Source organism: Egretta garzetta, unplaced genomic scaffold (assembly GCF_000687185.1).
Source record: "Egretta garzetta isolate BGI_Z169 unplaced genomic scaffold, ASM68718v1 scaffold471, whole genome shotgun sequence".
In the NCBI taxonomy this organism is placed as follows: Eukaryota; Metazoa; Chordata; class Aves; order Pelecaniformes; family Ardeidae; genus Egretta; species Egretta garzetta.
The window spans coordinates 1457921-1477060 of NW_009258629.1; the positions used below are offsets into that span (position 1 = coordinate 1457921).

General features: G+C 38.0%; 1 protein-coding gene across 1 annotated transcript in view; it reads left to right on the forward strand.

The window, feature by feature from the left end:
- The first annotated feature begins 1606 nt into the window (after positions 1–1606).
- MAP3K1 (mitogen-activated protein kinase kinase kinase 1) overlaps positions 1607–19140 on the forward strand; it is a 49044-nt gene continuing 31510 nt past the window's right edge. The window contains exon 1 of the mRNA XM_009648280.2: positions 1607–1737. Within this exon, the coding sequence (XP_009646575.2) occupies positions 1607–1737 (131 nt within the window). The remainder of the gene's footprint in view (positions 1738–19140) is intronic.

Sequence of the window (19140 nt, forward strand, 5' to 3'; positions counted from 1 at the left end):
TAAAGATGTGTTCAGTATTGTAAACCAACATACACCACTACCCTCAGCAAGCTGAGTGGGGAGAAATATTAATGATAGGCAAAGTGTTTGGCTCGGGTGATACAGGGCAATTTAGAATTGCTGCAGTGGGTTAGAGTGGTGTGATGCCTGACCATTGCTTTTGGCTTCTGCTGCAGGTCAGCACGCTCATCGTTTCAGCCCAAAAGAATTTCTCAGCCCAAGCTTTTTTCTGTCTGCAAAAGAAGAGAAGTCAGGGTTTGCAGATTGCGCTCCTAAGGTCTCCTACAAATTCTGTTTCTTTTCTACACTGGAAGCTGGACTTCCAGCTTTTTTCCCCTTCAGAAAGGGAAGCTTCCCTATTAGGTGACCATGAGAAAGGTCTTGATGACATCTCATTCAAATGTTTACTCTCTGTACCAAATACATCAGTGTCAGTAACTTTCCTTGTCTGCTGTGCTTGGGATATTCTATGTAAGTTTACAAATAGGAGCACAAACCTTTGTGAAAACTCTGGCATTTCTCAGAAAGGTACTGTCTTTAACCAAATCATTCTCCCATTTTCTCTAATTAATGCTACCAAACTAATGAAACTGTTTAATGTTTATCTTTCTAAACTCATTTGGAGTATAATTATGTTTGGTCTTGAAATTATGTTATTTACATTGAAAACTTTGAAGTATAGATTAGCTCTTTAGTGTTACATGAACCTATGGTAAGAGGAACAGTGCTACTGTATCTTCAGTTTTGTCTCTTAAGCATGTGGTTAAGTTCCAGCATGTTCAGGTACAATGGTAAACCGTCTTGTCCTGGTAAATATGCTGAAATACCTAATTCCCCTTAGTACCTCAGCAGAAAATTAGCATGCTCCACTGTTCGCTTGTTCTGACCTGCTCTGAGCCGCATGTTTGTGGCAGTATTGTACACTTCTGCCACAAGTGAGGATGCCCAGCTGAGGGCTCCCAAGTGGGGAAGGACAATTGCTTCGGCATTTTGAAATCAGCTGTGTGTGAATTGCATTCCTGTGTTTTAAAATTGACTGCAAAAGGGAATATAGGTCCAGTGCCAGGGCAGGCCACTTGTAGACCCTGGGAATCAAGACTGCAGGGGAGAGCACAGCCAGAACTTTTAGGCTTTTGGCTTCCTTTCAGCCCACAGGGTGGACTGCCGAGGAGCTAGCAAGGGGAACTAGTAGGAAATCTGCCAGCTTCTACCACGTAGTAGACAAAGTTCCATAGGAGCTTTGTCAAAACGGGTCTCTGACTTTTTCTGAATTGACAATTTTTTCGAAGTATTTCTTTCCAGGCAGCAGCTTAGCTGTATGCATAAGTATTTCTACTGTCTTTAAAGTACTCACATTGTGCATAAGCAGTTGAGACCTAAATAACTGGGACTTAAACAAAAATACAGGTTTTAATCTTGTGAGTGAGCCTCTAGTAAAACCCTTGTGCAATGGTGGAGCCTTATAGGCTTTATTGGTATTCTTCATGAGCAAGTGTTCACTTCTTGTGTATCTACCCCGTTTGCTTTATTGCAGCATAAGGCACCAGTACCACAAGGTTTGTCACTGAGTAGGTGAAACTTCTCTAATCTGGGTTTTATTCAAAACATGAATCCCAATTCAGAGGAAAATCAGGACCTGAATGACCACTATGCCCACCCTGGAGTTGCATGTGACTCTTTCAGGGTTCAGAGTGAAGCTTCTCTGCTCGTCAACTCTGTCAAGCTACTGGCAGCAGGGTGATGCTAGCATAAAACCTGTTGTACTCACAATGAGTAGGTAAGCGCTGTGCATCTTGTGGTTCTCAGCTCCATAAAACTTGGTATGGGATTCATAAGGTGAGTGAGGTAGACCATCTCTGATGTTTCAGGCAGCAGGTGCCTGTAGAGCTTGGAGAAAAAGAAGGATGCAAGATCTGGTAGTGTAGTATGTGTTACAAACTGCAAGGCCACCTGGTTCTAACAGAATCTCAACATGTAAATGGATGTTTCAACTTCTGTGCGTTTAGGTTGCTCTTGGCTAGGCCAGACCATGTTTTGTTACGTGCCTGCTCACTGCAGGGGCGTTGGACTAGATGACCTCTAGGGGTCCCTTCCAACCCAAAACATTCTATGATTCTATGAAATATCTAAGAACTGTGAGTTTCTGTCATGATTAAAACCCTGATTCAAAGGACTTAACAGTGAAAGTTGTCAAAAGTAAGAATATGATTGTCTTTCCTTTTTTCCTTTTTTTTAAATATACTTAGAACCTTTTTAACTATAAATAGCTGTTTTGAAAAAATACTCAGTTTGCTTCTTCTGGCTTATTGGGAAATAATTCAGCTCTGTTCCAATTTATGTCTGTGAGGGAAAGACTACTGAATGAATTTACTTTCTCTGGTTACCATTGGTACAAAATGTACAGTAAGGTTCTCTGATCAAACAGCCAAAAGGGCTACACATCTCCCTGATTTGCACAACTAGTAAGTAGGTAAACTGGATTGGAACAAAGCCAAAAAACAGATGGAGGACTGATTTATGCAACTGCAGCATTTTCGGATCTGTGAAATATCATCTGTGCAGAAGAGCTCTATGGTTATACTTGTTGGGACTGGCTGTGCTCTGTCTCCCCTCTGTGGGGAGAACATAGCTTGTGTTACAGGAGCTGGTACCTTAAGAAGTACAGGCTCTTCTTTCCCTTAAGCATTTTCAGTTGATCTCTGGGGGAGAAGACACCATCGCCTATGGATTTCAAAACACTTTCTTGTGCAGCAAACAGGACAACAAATAAATTTATGATTTGGTGGAGGTGCAAAGGCCTGTGGATTTTGCCGTAAAGAAATTTTTTAAACTTTTTTTCTCCTTGAAACCACAAATATTTAGTGCATAAACATAAATGCAGTCAAAGTTTTCACTGTAGTTATAACTGGGCAAGGTTTGGCATGTGTCAGTAACAGTCAGCCTATCCGGTCTTCCCTCCCATTTCTTTACAATCACTTTCGGAAAATTAAAAATACTATGTAGAGCTTGTTCTTTTTTCCTGCTAAGTTCACTTTGGAGGACCTTTCTCTCCTGAAGGCCCGTCTGCTTCATTGCGTTTCTGAGCCTTATTGTGACAAGGTCTGCATTTTGATACCTAAAAGGAAATGGGAAATGAGACAATATGGGTCTAGCACTGTTACTCCCTTTCCATGTTCAAATAAATGGCATGTTTTTATAACTGGGAGGGAATAAAGCTGGCTCTCACAAGGGAAGTGGTTAGTGTAGCTGGTTCTTACCATGGTGACTTTTGATAAGGATTTGTTGGGTTACTGTATACTTTTTGCAGTCACTAAAATAATCTATAATTACAGGATTTAAAATTTTTAACTCATTCAGTATAACTACATTAGTCCATCAGAAGCTGCGAATGGGCAGTCAGCAGTGTGTAAGAACTGAGAACTGTGCTATTCCATATTTGTACAGCAGCTTGCTTCTAACTTTGTGTGGATGCACGGCTGGCTGGCTAATGCTTAACCCAGACATATTAAGCAAGTAGATGGGAAGGCTGTCTTCTGAAAGTGTTGACCTTCCCTGTCTGCAGTGTTCAGAGGGATACAGTTTGGGTCCTGTATCTGAATGTTCACATCATATTTGTTGTTAGAAATATGTCTGAAGCTGACTATGCAAATGCCTTTAGTTTTCCAGGGTAGGATTACCTGACAGTGTGTTCTTCACTGGTCCTGTGCAGTCCAGGCTGAAGTCAGCCTTGTTCCATCTCCACTTCAAAGGTGCGTCTTCCTTCTGACTTCTGCATGGACTTGGGGCTCTGTCACCCTTGTCACAGGTTGCCTGTCAGTTTAGTGTAGCAATTAATTCAATGGGTGGCATCAGTCTTCAGCTTGTAGTTCACAGCGAGCTCGCTTCCAGTATGTAGTATAAGATTAACTTGTTGAGAAAAGTATTTCCATAAACAGGTTATTAGCAAGACACAAGGGCATGACTTGTTTCACACGTACTTTCCCCCAGCTGTAGTTCTACCAGTGTTTCCTGGAAACAAGTTTTTATTTCTGGTCTGTCCCATTTTTGAGAGGCTGCTACTGCTCACCTCATTTTATTAAAATTTAATAAGGAACTTACCTCTGTGTTAAAGCAAATGCTTGTTACATCTTCCTTTCTTAGACATTTGTCTTGTAAAGGTCTTTCAGAAGAGTATGCTTTTCATTGACCTTAAAACTGGTGTGCTGCAAATGTGTTTCAGTGATGGTAGTTAAACTTGTACAACGTCCGACTGCGCATTGATTTGACATAAGATTCCTTTTGTAATCTCTTAATATGTGGCAATGCCATTAAACTAGAGCGCCTTCCAGAGCTGTAGGAAGGAGGTGTAGAATTTTTTTCCCCACTTTTTTCATTGTTTCAAAGTAAAACTTAGATTGTGTGGCAAAGTAGAGGAAATCAAATTGGATTATGAATTGTTAATAATTGGACAAATTCTGGGATAGATTTCTCACTATGTCATGTTAACACAAGTTATTTTTAACTAAGGTTGAAGGTCCATTCCGAGGAGTCATAACACAGCAGGGTGGGTCATAAACAGGAGTATAAACCAGTGCAGCTGCTGTGCTGGTCAGACTGCTTGGCAGTCACCTGTTTAATTGGTTGCCGCTTTATCGTTTCGTCTGCTGAAGCACAGCTGATGAGTAAAAGCTTTCTTGGTAGCACCTCAGGGAATTACTTCAGATTCAGTTGTTGTTATTGATTTCCTTTGGATGAAGGATATTTCCTCTGTAACAAGGGGGATAATTTCCCCTTAAGTTGGTTCAGTGAAACTTAGGACTCTTATTTCCCACAGTTTTATGACTATTTTATTACTAGAGCAGTTATTACTGCTTTAGGTCACAGTCCCGGTTTGTATTTTGTGTTTCTTACTTTTAAATGTGTTACTTAACCTAAAACAGAGTGGTGGTGTTTTACTACTGATTTTTATATGGATTCTGATTTTAAATCCTCAAATAGGTTGTGGAAGTGTGGACAACACACAATTTACTAAGGTTTCACTTATGACTGTTTCTGCAAATAAATACCTGTGAAATTTTTGGAGGAAAGCTTTGCAAGGCAGATTTGACAATTTGATCTTTCCAGATAAGAATGAATGATCTTGAAGATAATTAGCTCTTCATTTTCATTTAATTTAATTTTGAGTAAGACAGTTAGGGCTGCTTGCAAATAAATAAAGTAAGGTTAGAAATTATAGATTGGTCTAATGAGTCTAGTACAAAGAGTGAGGAACTAATGACTTGCTTCAGGAGGAAGTAAAAAAAATAAGGCCACAAAGATAGACACTGTTTTGAGCTATGCAAGTTCAGATTTTTATGATGTGAAGATACTTTAACCTTATTGAGTATACAGAGAAATACAGAAATAATTGAAACAGAAATGAGTTGTGCTTCATCAAATCCAAAAATCAAAAAAAGGTTTAGGTAAGTTGGGCCTCACCTGTGCCTTAGGTACATGCTGGTACTTGCATAGGAGCACAAACTATACCGAAACTTCTACTAGCAACTTTTTTTTTTTCATATCCATTTGGATTCTCTTTCATTGTAGTCTCATTTTCTTCGTGATTAGGCTTTTTTTTTCAAAGTAAATGTCATATCCCTTATTCAGTGTCTTTTTTTTTTTAATGCTGGAGTTTTAAAACATATTCTTGTCTTTTGCTGCTTTCTAGATTGATATACTTCTGACTGAATGTGTATACAAAAAACCCCCACTCGAGTTACTCAAATTTCTTTTAAATTTCAGTTAATAGCTCTGAATTTGTCTTGTCAGTATTTGATTTCTGTGTTTTCTGGAGATGAATGCATCTTCTGTGCTTTTTTCTTTACTATGCCATCTGCAATTAGAATTGGTTATGCAGGAAGTTAAGGTTGGGTTTTAAATACAGCTGAAATATAGAATTAGTTATTTAAATGTGAAGCCAAAATTTGGTAACTGTTTTGTGAGGCTTGGCTGTTTGGTTTGGTGGGGGGTTTTTTTGTTTGGCTGGGGTTTTTGGGAGGGTTGTTTGTTTGTTTGTTTTTTTAGGAAAAACCAAATTGCCTCTGTAGATACTTCATATGAATTGGGAAGCTTTTGAAATGTGAAGGCAGGGAGGGGAACAATCCAAAACAGCAGTTGCTGGTAGTCTTTCACCTTCTTCAGAAATGTAATGCCCTCTTTCTCTGAAGCTGGAAGTGGGAACAAATTAACAGAAATTTATGTTTATCAGCCAGTTTGTTCAAAGTGGTGTGGTTTATTCTGACTTTTTAGGATTGAGTGCACACTACTAAATATTATTTGCATTATTAATTTGAAGTTGGAAGTGGTTAAGCATCCCTCAAGAATAATGCCAAAATTTTACTTTTCTCAAAATTCGTAACTTGCTTGAGGTGCTCTTTGTTAAATGTTTTTGAAAAGAGACTAGCTGGCTTTTATCCACCGATTTGAAAACCAATGAAGTTTTTTAAGGTCATCATTTTAATAGACCAGTATTTGTTGTTGCATGAAGAAATAAAATGGTTTTGAGCAGAAATACAAGGTTCAGTTAATATTATTTTGACCTTCCCTTAGACCACTGAATTAAAACAAACTGGAAAACCTCCAGAAACCAGATTTAGACACACTTGAAAGCACAGATTCACTTAGTGTCTGTCTTATTTCAGGGCATCATGGTGTTCAAAATTGCTGGAGAATCTTCATGAGAAGCTGTAGCAAATTGAAGTAAACACTTGCTGCGGGAATGTATGCATTAGTGTCAGAAACTCCTGTTAAAACGGCAGTGCAGGAAGAGTATCTCAACTGGTGAATTCAGTGCTGTGAAGTGACTGAGGAAACCCTGTTCTAGGTTAGTCCCAGAGTGAAACGGCAACACTTGCAACTGATCAGGCTTTTGGACCTTTGCAAGAGAAAATGGTTCAGCCAGCCTCAAAACATGTGGTCTGTGTTGGTAGGGACAGCAGGATGCGGAGAGGAGAAACAGGTCTTGCCTTTACTGAAACTTTGGAGCTGGTTCAGCATTGTCATTTATGGCCTATTCTTCTTGCGTTTGCCCTTGTAGGCATATGTTTCAAGTATTTTCCATTTGTTGTTCTCCACTGCACTAAACTGTAGGATGAAAGTTCAGGAAAAAATATTTCTATAATTACATTCTGTACTAGATTTTTGGGAGGTGGCTTTCTGATTTTTGGCTTTTTTTCCTGAAAGCGCAGGCACCCAAAGGACGCTAATTTAAATAAAGCTGTTCTTGTAGGTGCAAAATTATATCGATGATTTTCAAACATAAGATCAAAAAATAAAGCATGTGTTATTCCTTAATAGCACCCATGTCTAGGTCTAATACTGTTATGTAAAACTGCTTAAATTTATGAAGTCTTTTTGAATAGTGTCTGCTACTGAGGAGGCCCTGCCAAAGTACTTATTTTTATTACTTTCTGGGATATTTTCTTAAGGCTTTAAATGAGAGAAATTGTAGAATTATGCAGTTTGCTTTCATTGCAGGTGCATAAATTTTAACCTTCAGATAGGTATGACAGTTTCCATCAGACAACCATTTACATTGCGTTTCATATGTGTGTTAGAAAGGTGTCCTAGATAGGCTGGCATAAAAACACCATGCAGGATTCGCTATGAAGTGAGAAATCTGGAAGCAACTTTTAAAGAGTAATGGTGGGAAGTGGGAAACAAAGTGGAAGTTTATAATAAAACTTGTTCCACAGGTTCAATCTAGTATTTACTCCTTTTCTTAAATCTTTGGAATGCTTTATTCCAAATGAAAGGGGAAAAAAATTGAAGCAGATCTCTTTTTGCTCCCAGACAGCATCATAGTCAATGTCAGTTGGGAAAAATTTGGACTCAACCAGAAGAAAGGATGCCTTTCAGGCCTGCTGTATAGGTTGGTTTCAACAGGGGAAATATGGCCGAGTAGTGTAGTTCTGGCTCATAGGAACAGTGTAACAATTATGATAGTATGTCATAATTGCGTGTATCAGGAATTACTTCACAAAAATGCCTGAATAGTGTCAAAGGATCGCTGTGGTGTCTGATTTTAAGCAGTTCCTGGAAAAACAGTGCTTCAGTCTCCTGTCTCCACTTATTTCATTGCCACTCATTCTCATTCAAAGCAAGGCATTTACCAGCAAAGTTGGGCACATATCTCTGTGGCACAAGTGATGGTTATGAGATATTGAATACATGGAACAAAGTGCAAGGAAAGTATATGTAAGTTGGCTTTGGGTTGGGTTTTTTTAGGTGGGGGGGTACAGATACTGGAGTGATGTCTTTTAACCTTCTCCAATACTGTTCCAAGACACTTTTGTTTGCATTCTTTTTCTTCCAGATTTAGTGTTGGTTGTTCGCTTGCTTGCTTAGATAGAATTGCTTGCTTGATTTGTGGGGCTGCTGCTAAGACCAGCATAGCTCTAATGTCTTTTGATCTGATGGCAAGTTAACAGTATGTTTCAGTATGTTTTACACTAGAAGCTTTGCTTTTAATGATGAAATCAATTTGTGAAGCACTGAAGGGGATTTACAGTGGAATAACGTCTGGTTTGCTTATAATTGTACTAACTGGCGAATATATGAAACCAGAAGAGGATTCAGACAAGGACAACTGTTCCTCCCCCACACCACCACCCCCAGACACTAGTGGCACTTCTCCATTGCGTTAAATTAGACATAGACACTTACGCTTATTGTTCTCATACATTTGAATTCTACTGCCCTTCATATGGGAGAAAAACTACAGATATTTTGATTGAGTAAACTATAATAAAAACTCCAGATAACTAGCTCGCTTACACACATTGATCATAATTTTTGTTGGCCACACTTTCATGAATAGGTTAGATTTCATGCTTTGCTTTCTTCTCAGTAAGAATTAATTTAAATTAATGCTGTTACATAGTTGTGAACACCTCTCCTTGCTTTTTGGGTCCTGGACTGAGGACAGAGTATGGTATGCTGTCCTATGGACAAGAGATGCCCATATCCTATGGATATGTAAGTAGTTTACTCTCTAACGCACTGTGAAACTGGAGCTGGTAAGTTGCAAATGGAACAGCCAGCTGCTACTTACATAGTAACATCTCCCAAATTAGCTAATGTTTTCTTTACTGCACCACTTTCAACTGGTTATATTATATGTGAATGACACAAGATTTCTTTTGCTGTAAAGAGAATAATTTTATAAGAGAAATACATGTGTTTTGTGAACCGTAAAACAACTCCCCCTAAAAAAAAGGCAGATGTGAGTTTGTTGCTCCTAGATGAACTTAGAAAAATGCTGCTGTAGAAGTCTTCTGAGACAAATTGCAGGTAACAAGTGCCTTGTACTTTTTTTTGCTTATCTCATGCAGCTGATTCTTTAGTGGATGGTGAGTTTGCTGTGGGCTTGATGCAAAGTGACCAAATGCTTAACTGCAAAGAACCCTGCCAGTGAGCGTGTTCTGCAGTGCAAGGAAACAGCGTTCTGATCTGCAGCGAAACGCTTCCTGTTGTGTTCTTAATGGCGCTCTTGGAGTAAATTGTTTATTTCTTAAACAAGTCATCTAAGGAGAAGCTGGATTGCAGCAGATCATATAGTGTAGTAAAATTCAGTCCTGTGCTGATCGTATCTATTGGGTTTATTTAACTTTTACGTATTTTAAATTGAGTCAACTGTGTACTGTGCTATTCATAACAATTCAGTGCAGAAGTCACGTAAGACTGTTGTCACACACACATTTCCCCTTTTATAATTGTTGAAACACACAGCTGTATTTCTACATTGTCCAGCCATTTTGGGTTTTTGAATGTAACAATCTGTAGAAAAGGAATTGCTTCATGAAACATGCTCAGTGTTAAAACAGTGCTTGAAAATAACTATTTTCCAGATTTCTGCCCCCCATGAACTGAGTTTCACAGAGATTTTTGCATGCTACAACAGGAAAGAGAAGGGTTTTTTCTTAGCCAGATAAGGGAAACCAAAAGCATGCAGCTGACTTCTGCAAAATGTTTTCATTCCCCACTTCTGCAAGGGAAGGAGTTCTTATGAAGCCTTCTTAATTTCCATTAGTAGCTGTCTTCGTCCTCATGCCATTTGTGTTATGGCAAATGTAACTTTAATGCATGTATTGAAATTTCTGTCCTTTTCGTATTTATGTTTCAGAGAGAGCATGAGAATGCATCTTTCTTGACTAATGTCTGGTATTGTTCTGTCTAGGCCTTTGTAAGAGATTGCCTTTGATGCCTTCAGGAATTTGAGATTGGTTTTTGTTTTTGTTTACCTTGAATTCTGCTGCCAGCTTTCCTTCATAGCTGAGGTAACATTTACAGTGTGCTAATGAAACACTATCAACATCTAGGTACAGTAATCTGTTCCTGTCTGCCTGTTAAATGTTGAAAAAGTGACAGTCGTTTTGATAATTTTGCAAAGCAGGAAATTACAGCCTTCTTATACTTCGTCAGAAACTTCAATGCCTACAGCAGGAAGAACTGCTGAGATCCCTAAGAACGTGTTCCAAGATACACACACAGAGTGTTTCTGTTTTAGCTTCACTGTTTGTGAGGGAACTGATTTAACTGAACATCTTTTTTTTTATATATATAATTTGTCGTAATTGTTAATCATCTTCTGATTTGTTTAGGTATGACTTACGAACTATTTTTTAACAAACCATAGTTCAATCAGACCTTATTTCTAAGAATTCATTGGTAGCATAGCTACCCCAGGGAAAGTCTTCATGAAACGAAACTTGCCTCCCTTCCTCTTCTCTTCTGGGCTGGTAACTGACAGGTCTGTTTGTTGAATGTCTGCTTGCATGGACAGCTTCTTTTAGAGTTTTAATATAAACCATAGTTGTACAGTTTCTCTTTCTTCCCTCCCCAAAAGGTCAAGTAGGTCATTTGGGATTTTCCATCTGCCAGTTTGATTTGAGTGAAACTTGCTCACAAAGTAAAGCATAAAGCAGTTTATGGCAATATCGGATGTCCTAACCTTAAGTATTATTTCTTTGCCTCCTCATCCATCTCCTGTCCTATAAGCAGAAAGAAGTTTTAAGGAAAGCTAAGGTAGTAGATTACGTACATTGCTAGGAAATGCTATCTGTGGATATAGTCTGTACTATAGTCTGTAGTTTGCCACACTGGGAGAATTACTTGGGTCTTGTAGTTTAAATGCAGTTGTACAGAATGGCATTTCTGGTGTAAGATTTTCTGAACACTGAAACAGTGGCATTTCTCCTATCATCCTTGTGTATTAATGTGATAGTGTGACGTTTAATCAAGGACATGCTACCTAGAGAAGTCAAAGACCTTCTTAAGATAAACTGATTCAAAGCAAAAATAAAGAAAGCCAAGCCTGTACTCCATGGACCAATTAGTTTTCTCAGTACTCAGGAGGGTACCTGAGTACCCTCCTCCTTTTTGACTTACCTTACAGGAGCAGATTTGATGATTACAACTTTTTTAAACTTACCTGAGGATTTTAAAAGAAAGTGGGAGAGCTCAAGGTGTGCGTGTGTCTTTATGGAAATTCTCTTTTTATACTACTGTATTCCCAAGCCTTCAATTTTTCTGTTTTCTGATGGTGGGGTTTGTTCCCTGACCTAAATTTGTACACAAAGATGGCATATAAATTGGAATAAACAATGTGCATTTACCTCTAGCATGTATCTAATTTAACTTTCTCTACTACAGTTAATTTCAGCAGTCATCTTGCTGGTTTTTTTTGTGGTTTTTTTTTTTTTTTCTTAGTATTGTGGTGTTGAGTAAACATAATTTTTTCTTTTTCCCCTGAGGTTAGTTCAACTTTTAAACATCTCTGGTCACTTCAGGTGACATACCTTCAGTTTCCAGAGTGCAGTCTACATACAAACCAGCAGATGAAGGCTTGCAGCAGATCAGAAATCAATGCAGCAAATTCATGCGGAAGCATCCTCTTCCAGTTCCTCCCTGAAGCCACATGCTGCTGGTGGATGTGGGGAAGAATGTAACAGGAGGAGTTGCTCAGAGGTTGTTCCTGTAGTTTTGCCACAGCATGTGCAGGTATTTGCTGTTTGACATAGGATACTGGGCTACAGGGACTTCTGGTTTGGTCTTGCAAAGATACTCCTATGGGGAGATCCTGTGGAGTGACAGATTATGCAGCTTGGGAGCCTTGTGAATGCACACAGTCTACAGGTGCCTGTGAGCTCAGTTCTTGTATTTATTTTCGAGTCATACTGCCGTGCTTCCTTTCTGTCCTGAAAATGTAGAGTTTTCTTCCTACCATAAATAGAAAACAAAGGAAGTATTTATTTTTTGGGAGTGGCCTCTTGAACAGAAAGAAAAAAGTAATATTAATTGCTTTCAGAGTGTTAAGCTTTCCAATACATCTAATATCATGGCTGCAGTTCATAACCCCTGCTATCTTTCTTAATAAATTCAGGTTGAAGGAGAACAAACTTCAGATTTTGGGGGCTGTAGTTCCTACTTCTGCAGCTTAATTTTGATAACAAAACTTTCTTTATCCTATGAAACTGTAGTCTCCAGTGTAGTAAATTCCATTGCTGCATGTGGGGCATCTTCTCTGCTGGAATAAATCTGCATCACCATGCATGTGTACTGTGAAAATGGAAGACCTACCTTTATGTCTTAATAGACTGACTGAAATTTGTTCACCAGAAATGCCATCCTGTCTGTTTTCCTGGGAAATTTATTGCAGGACCATGTTATGAATTGGACTGGAGATGAAATCCAGTTCAACAGTTTTCCATTTTCTCCTCTCCAACTTCAAGTTTCAAAATGTGTGGTGTTGGATTTTGTTTTTTTTAAGTCAGATAGGCATCAGTAGGGAGGCATAGAAGTGAATAATGGAGGTGGGGAGTAGGAACTCCTCAAACCGACATTGCTGCTGGGAAGGTGGTATATGGAACCGTTTCAACAGGTTACCTACCCAAGTTAGGATAGCTTCTGGCCCCATGTTCCTCTGTAGTGGCATATATAGCTGTTTATTCAGAGCACTGGTATTTAAATTACCTAATGTGTTTCTAGGCTTGTTATCACTCTAATTCTAACATTAGTGCTTGATCTAAGAGTACTCTAGCAGCAAATTCAAGATCCTACTTGCATATAGGTATTTTATGGGCTCATTGCTGTTTGATTATTTTTTAAATGCTCTGTGCATTTTTTTTCATGCTTCAAAGCATCTTAAATCTATAGAAGTTAAGTGTTTATGGCTGAGAAATAGATCCATAACCAATCTGAAAAACTTAAAAGTACCCGCAGCAGCAGTAACTTGGCTTTTCTTTAATGGAAATGGCAGATGGGGAAGTGATAAGAAATGAAATTTGGATGTCTTGCTTATTAAACGTGTATGCTTTCAGATTAATACTCTGAAAAACTGTTTTAACTTTTTTGCTTTTCATTCCTCACAAATTTATGAAAGCCGCTTAGTAAAGAAACAAAATTTTTACTTCTTCTGTATTGTCCCATGGAATAAATTTTCAGTAATCTCTCTGAACCTCCAGTTTTACAAATGTTCTATATGACCTTCAGTTTGATAGCATTCCCAGGGGTTCAATTCAGCTTTTTTTATATTATAATGCTAAAGTAACCTAATACCTTGGTCACATACTGCTAGTAGATTGGAAGGGGTTAGAACTTTGTTGCAGCCTGCTGTAAACTGATGTATGTTGTGAAAAAAATGCAGTACTTCTGATTTTTCTATGATCTACTTCAACTCTGACCTATACAGTAGACTTTACGTGCCCAATTTCCCTTTTGTTATATGAGTACATCTTTTAGTTGGAATATTAAAAATGAAATTGTCAGCTTTACTTGGGGTTTTTTGAGTTACAATTCAGTATTTCTATTTAATTGATTTTGTGTTTTCTAATGTTTGCATCTTGTGTTTATGCATGACAAGTTTTAAAAGATGAATTACACAGGTTTTTTTCTTAATAGCCTAACATTAATATTTCTTAACACTTCGGACTTTAGGAAGTTGAATTTAAAAATTGCCATCAGAGAGTGGTTGTTTTGGACTGAACTGTATAGAAAACAAAGCTTTCAGTTGAGGCTTTAGTTAGAAATCTGCTGCTTTTAATGTAGCAGCTATCTCTGTGCTGACCGTAATTATCATCTCTAACTGTGCCTCTTCCCTGAAAAGGGGAGCACAGCAGTCTTCATCAGTCTGAATGCCTGTCACACGCTGCTGTAACTGCGTTTCCTCATTAATACTTGAACTAAATTTAAGGATGGCATTTTACAGCAGCATGAACTGCTAGCCTAACTGCATGTTTGCACATTGCACCCCATGCTGAATTTTGTGTTACATCAGTTGCAGTGATGTTAGGTGGTAAACTGGTCTGCTCTAAGAGGCAAGGGCTGCAATTCGTTGTATCCCCCTAGAGCAGGGAAATGTGGCTTGTAAGCAGGACCACATTTTCCTACCTCTAGTCGTTACAGTGTTGATTGTGAATTAATTGTATTGCAACTATCTGAAATCCAGCATTGGTGGGTGTCAGCGTTAAAGCTTCATAGGCAGGCAGATACAGGTAATGGGGTAAAGCACATCTGTGCTTTGAAACGGTTTTTGTGTTGGTTTCCTTGTAGGGAGGGATACATGTGATATTCCTGCAGCAGCACCAAAAGTTCTGTCTTGCTTTTGAAACTTGGCAGAGCTACAGAAATACTGCCTGTACGCAGGCCTTTGTGTAACGGGCTCTTTGCTTAATGTGTAGATTTTTAAAATGTTTAATATATTGGCGGCAACAAAATTTAAGATGAAGTACATTCATTTTATGATCCCTTCATAACTGAGACACTCATACCAGGGACTGACACAGTTTACATGCTTTTCCCACATGGCTTTAACTTGCCCTGCAAGACCTCTCTTAAAAAAAAAAAAAAAAAAAAAAAAAATCCAGGGACAGTGCTAATATATGTGAAACTGAAAGTTGAAGCTGTGATACCTCTTCACTTTAGAAAAACAAAAGCATGAGGGATAATTTGAATAAAATCTTGGCTATTCAGGACTGAAGTTTCTCTTGAGCTGATTTAAATAAAATGCAAAAATGTTTTCAATTCCACTGCTGCCTGAATCATACTCATAAATTCCTAATAATCATAGTTCTTGTTAATTGGGTGCTGGTAGTAGTGACAACTAGGAAGCAGAGGAATATAAGAAAAATACTTGTAATCTGGCTTTCCTTTATTTCACATGGCTTCAGGATGGTAGCACTTGGGCATATTATTTCTTAGGGAGGCATGCTGAGAAATGCAGAAAAATAATAGTTGGGGCGAGGAAGTGCTTTCAGTTGAGTATGTTGTTGTCAGAGGACTTCTGTACTACAGATTTCAAGGGTCAAACATAAATGAATGAAATGCAGCCACATAAATTAAACTAGTCTGCAAATCTGCTTAGTGATGGAAGACACCTTAAAAAAAAAATGGATGTTGGTATTTGACTCTATTGTTTTTATGTTCTAGAACAGGCATGCCTGAACCAGGGGCCTATACATTTGTCCAGGGCTTAGAGCTTAGTTATATTTCACAAATGCTGTAAAAATAAGAAAAGCAAGGCTTTTCTGTGCAATTTCTGTGTAATTTTAAAATGAAAAAAAAAAAAAAACCAAAGTCTGCAAATCAAATTTAATTTCCATGCGGCTTTCTTTTCATGTGCCATGGTGAAATGTCATCTTCCAGATGGATGATAGGAGGTTTCTCTTTTATTTATACAAATTTCTCAAATATGTATTATGAAGTTTGAGAAAACTGTGGAACTTTTTTGCATGTATGTGTAAGTAAGAGATTGTTCAACCAATCCAAAATGTTTTTAATTACTTTAATTTTGGCACATTGGGTAAAGTTTACTTTCATGTATACCTTAATTTTTATTAGTAAAGTTATGGTTATAAAAGCATTAGTACATCATGTTTTTCTGGTCTCGGAGAAGCAGTACACTGCTTTCACTTCACTGTAAAGTTCAGGTAAGCATTAATTCTTCATGATAGCCTGACCACGTGTTTTATATCAGTTTTTTAAATTAGTTCCTTTGGGTGGGGAGGCAGGGGTGAAGCAAGGAAACTTTGTCCTTGCTGTACATGAATACTTAGGCATTGTGAACTTCATGTGGGAGCATCCCAGCATTCTTCCTTATATTGGGAATATTCATGAAAGGGCCTTGCTATGATTGTTTTAGATTTCTTAATGTCAGTTTATTGACAGTGTCAGAATTCCAGAGAAGCGCTCCATTAAATTTCAGACTTTATTTCTAGAGAGCGAACACAATTGTGGACAGAAGATGGATGTTTGAGGATGGCATTGATGAGCTTACACAAGGAGTCCACAAAAGCCTAGTGTATACTATTGCAGAACAAACACAATGTTTGTCTTTTTGGCTGTGTGGGAGAGCAATTTAAAAATCTGAAAGTACGCTTGTGTGTTAATTTGTTTGTCTTTGAAGCCATGGACTTCACTGAGTTGCCACTATATCAGCTGAAGCAATGCTTGAGTGTACTGCACCAATGGTTAATAACCACTTCCTATCTGTACCTTGAGGGTCCTTTTAGCGTGGGTGAACCGCATGCATGGCAATTCTTAACCAAATTTTCCTTGGCGTGTTTCTTGCAGTTCTGCTTTAACTACCTTAGTTGAAAAGCTTGAGTGGGCCCCAGGCTTATTCTATTAGCTGGTTGTAGGTCACATGTGATTGAAAAAAAAAAAATTGCTATCACTGGTCTTAGATGATAACTGATTAACAACATACAGGAAATCAGAACCTATTAGCTTGAATGCTGACAGTCAGTTTCTGATTAAGTAAGAAGTTTAAATGGGCAGATAGTTTAAAAGAAGGATCTGACATCATCCACTTGTACGTACTCTATTCCATCTCTCGTGATTGTCAGTATTAAATATTTAAAACAAGTCCCAAATAAAGCCAAACTTGAATTATAAGTGCATAATTGTAATTCCATTTCTTAAGTTCCCTTTTTAAGGGAATCTAGTATGTGTGAGAGGGAGAGATCTTTGTCATTGAAAACTTATCCTCTGCCTGAAGTACACATATATCTCTATATTCCTGTGCTCCAGATAATTACCTTACAGATATACTTGGCACGTATCCTACCGAAAATACCTTTGGTGCTTATCTTATAAGCAGTGCTGTTGAGTATAATTCTCTCAATAAGCAAGTAAATGCTTTTTTCTTTTTTTGTAATCATACTTATTTTGTAGCTTGAATCAAAAATTGCTCTTTAATCTCAAAAATAAATGGAAGAAATGAGAAGTAGCCAAAGCATTTTCTGGTAGACTACTGAATGGCAGAAGTTGAGGGCACCTCCCCCCCACCCCAGCTCCCCCACAGCATTTGCTTGATTTAAATTCAGAATGTTGTCTGACTTTTTGCAGGAAGTATAGGTTTGCTTTTTTTAATTTTTTGTTTTAATATTGTGCCTAGGAGCCTGGGAGGAAACGACTGAATTGACACTTGAATGAAAAGCCTTTCTGATCAAAATCTGTTCACATGGAACATTGTGTCCTTTTTCAAATCACTGGTGACAAGCTGGAGCTCTTGTAAAGTGATGCTTCTCTAGTGTTGTGCTTTCACACTGCTGTGTGAATGTGTCTGCAATTTTATAACAATTTTTAAGCAAATACTGAAGATACCCCTTTTCCTTTATCCAGGCCCATGTCAAAAGGATGTGAGCTCACTGCATTTTTACTCAGACAGTACATAACTTGTACCCGTAATTGTAATTAGTATCAAGAATTGCATTTCTAAAGAAGTATGCGTTACTATAAACTAAAAACTTACAACAATGTGCTTAAGGGAAATATGAATGCAGCAAAATTTTAAAATAAAATTGCAGTCAGGAGTACACTCAGGGTAAGAAGAAATGGTGTATTTTTGTTAAGGAGTAGTCCATATGTTTGCTGTCCTGTAATTGGCTTCCTTGCTTTGTTATCGCAGACCTATTTGGTTATTTTGGAATTTTTTTTTTATTGCCTTGCTAACTATATTGATTTTTTTATTTTTTTTAAGTTACCTCACTAAATACTCCCCTCCTCATCAGATAAGATTCCTGCACTTATTTTCTGTTTATACTATGGATTTTAAAGAAGCCAAAGTAGGAGTTACTGAAGGTATAACCAGTTTAGCCACATGCTTGCAGAAATTTTGAATGCCTTTTCCTGTCATTTTTTTGTTGTGCTAGCTTGTTGTTATCTTACAAAAATAAACATTTGTAATAGTAGCTGCCATTGTTAAAGTGGGTGTAGTTACTGTATGCTTGGCCTGTGGCTAGATCAGTTGACAGATATCACCGAAAGGTCTCCTTGTTGCACAGGGAGACAGTGCTTTCCCCGTACCGTAAAGAGCACTCTGTATACGTACGAGGACATTATATGTGTGAGAGTTAAGGAACTGAAGAGCCTAAGTCTGGATCTTCAAGGTGAGAGCCTGTTCACCTGTGATGTTCTGCTGGTAGAAAATAGGCCGTCCACTACGGACCTGCCACAAGTGGCTGAAGGGTTCTAATGTGTTGCTATAGGGTTGTATTTCTTCAGCTAGCAGTTACTCAAAATAGGCTTGCAATGAATTTTTTACTTTATTTCTGCACCCCAGAAAAGCTTTTTATGCCAGAGCCGGAAATGTATGTGGAAATGTTTAGTCCTCTCTGGCTTTTGGAGCATAATTCAGCTTACGCGTGGGTCTTTGCAGGACAATGACGTTTTGAATGGGTCTCCGAGCATCAGTGAGCAAGATGGGTATCTCTTCAGTAAGGTTTAGTGCTTATTTAGTACAGTTCATTATTCCTGTATGATCAGAAATCATATTAATGATATTCATTTGCAGCGTACCTCAGTTTTTTTCTTTTTTCCATATTTCTTGTCCATATATATATGAAAGTAGAGCATAAGCTTAAAAAAGATTTGTACAAATAACAAAACCAGATACAGGCAAGATCCATAAATAAAAAAAACAAATTGGGACAATTAGCACACTAGAATCCTGCTTCATGACTCCTAGATGCTACTTCAGCACAACTACTAGATAACGATAATAAATTGTTACACTTGTCAGCAGTGTATGCTAGGAAACAAATATAATCCTGGTGAGAAACAATGATTTTTTTTTTTATTTTTTTTTTTTTAATCACTGAAGCATGGCAGTCAAATCACTCT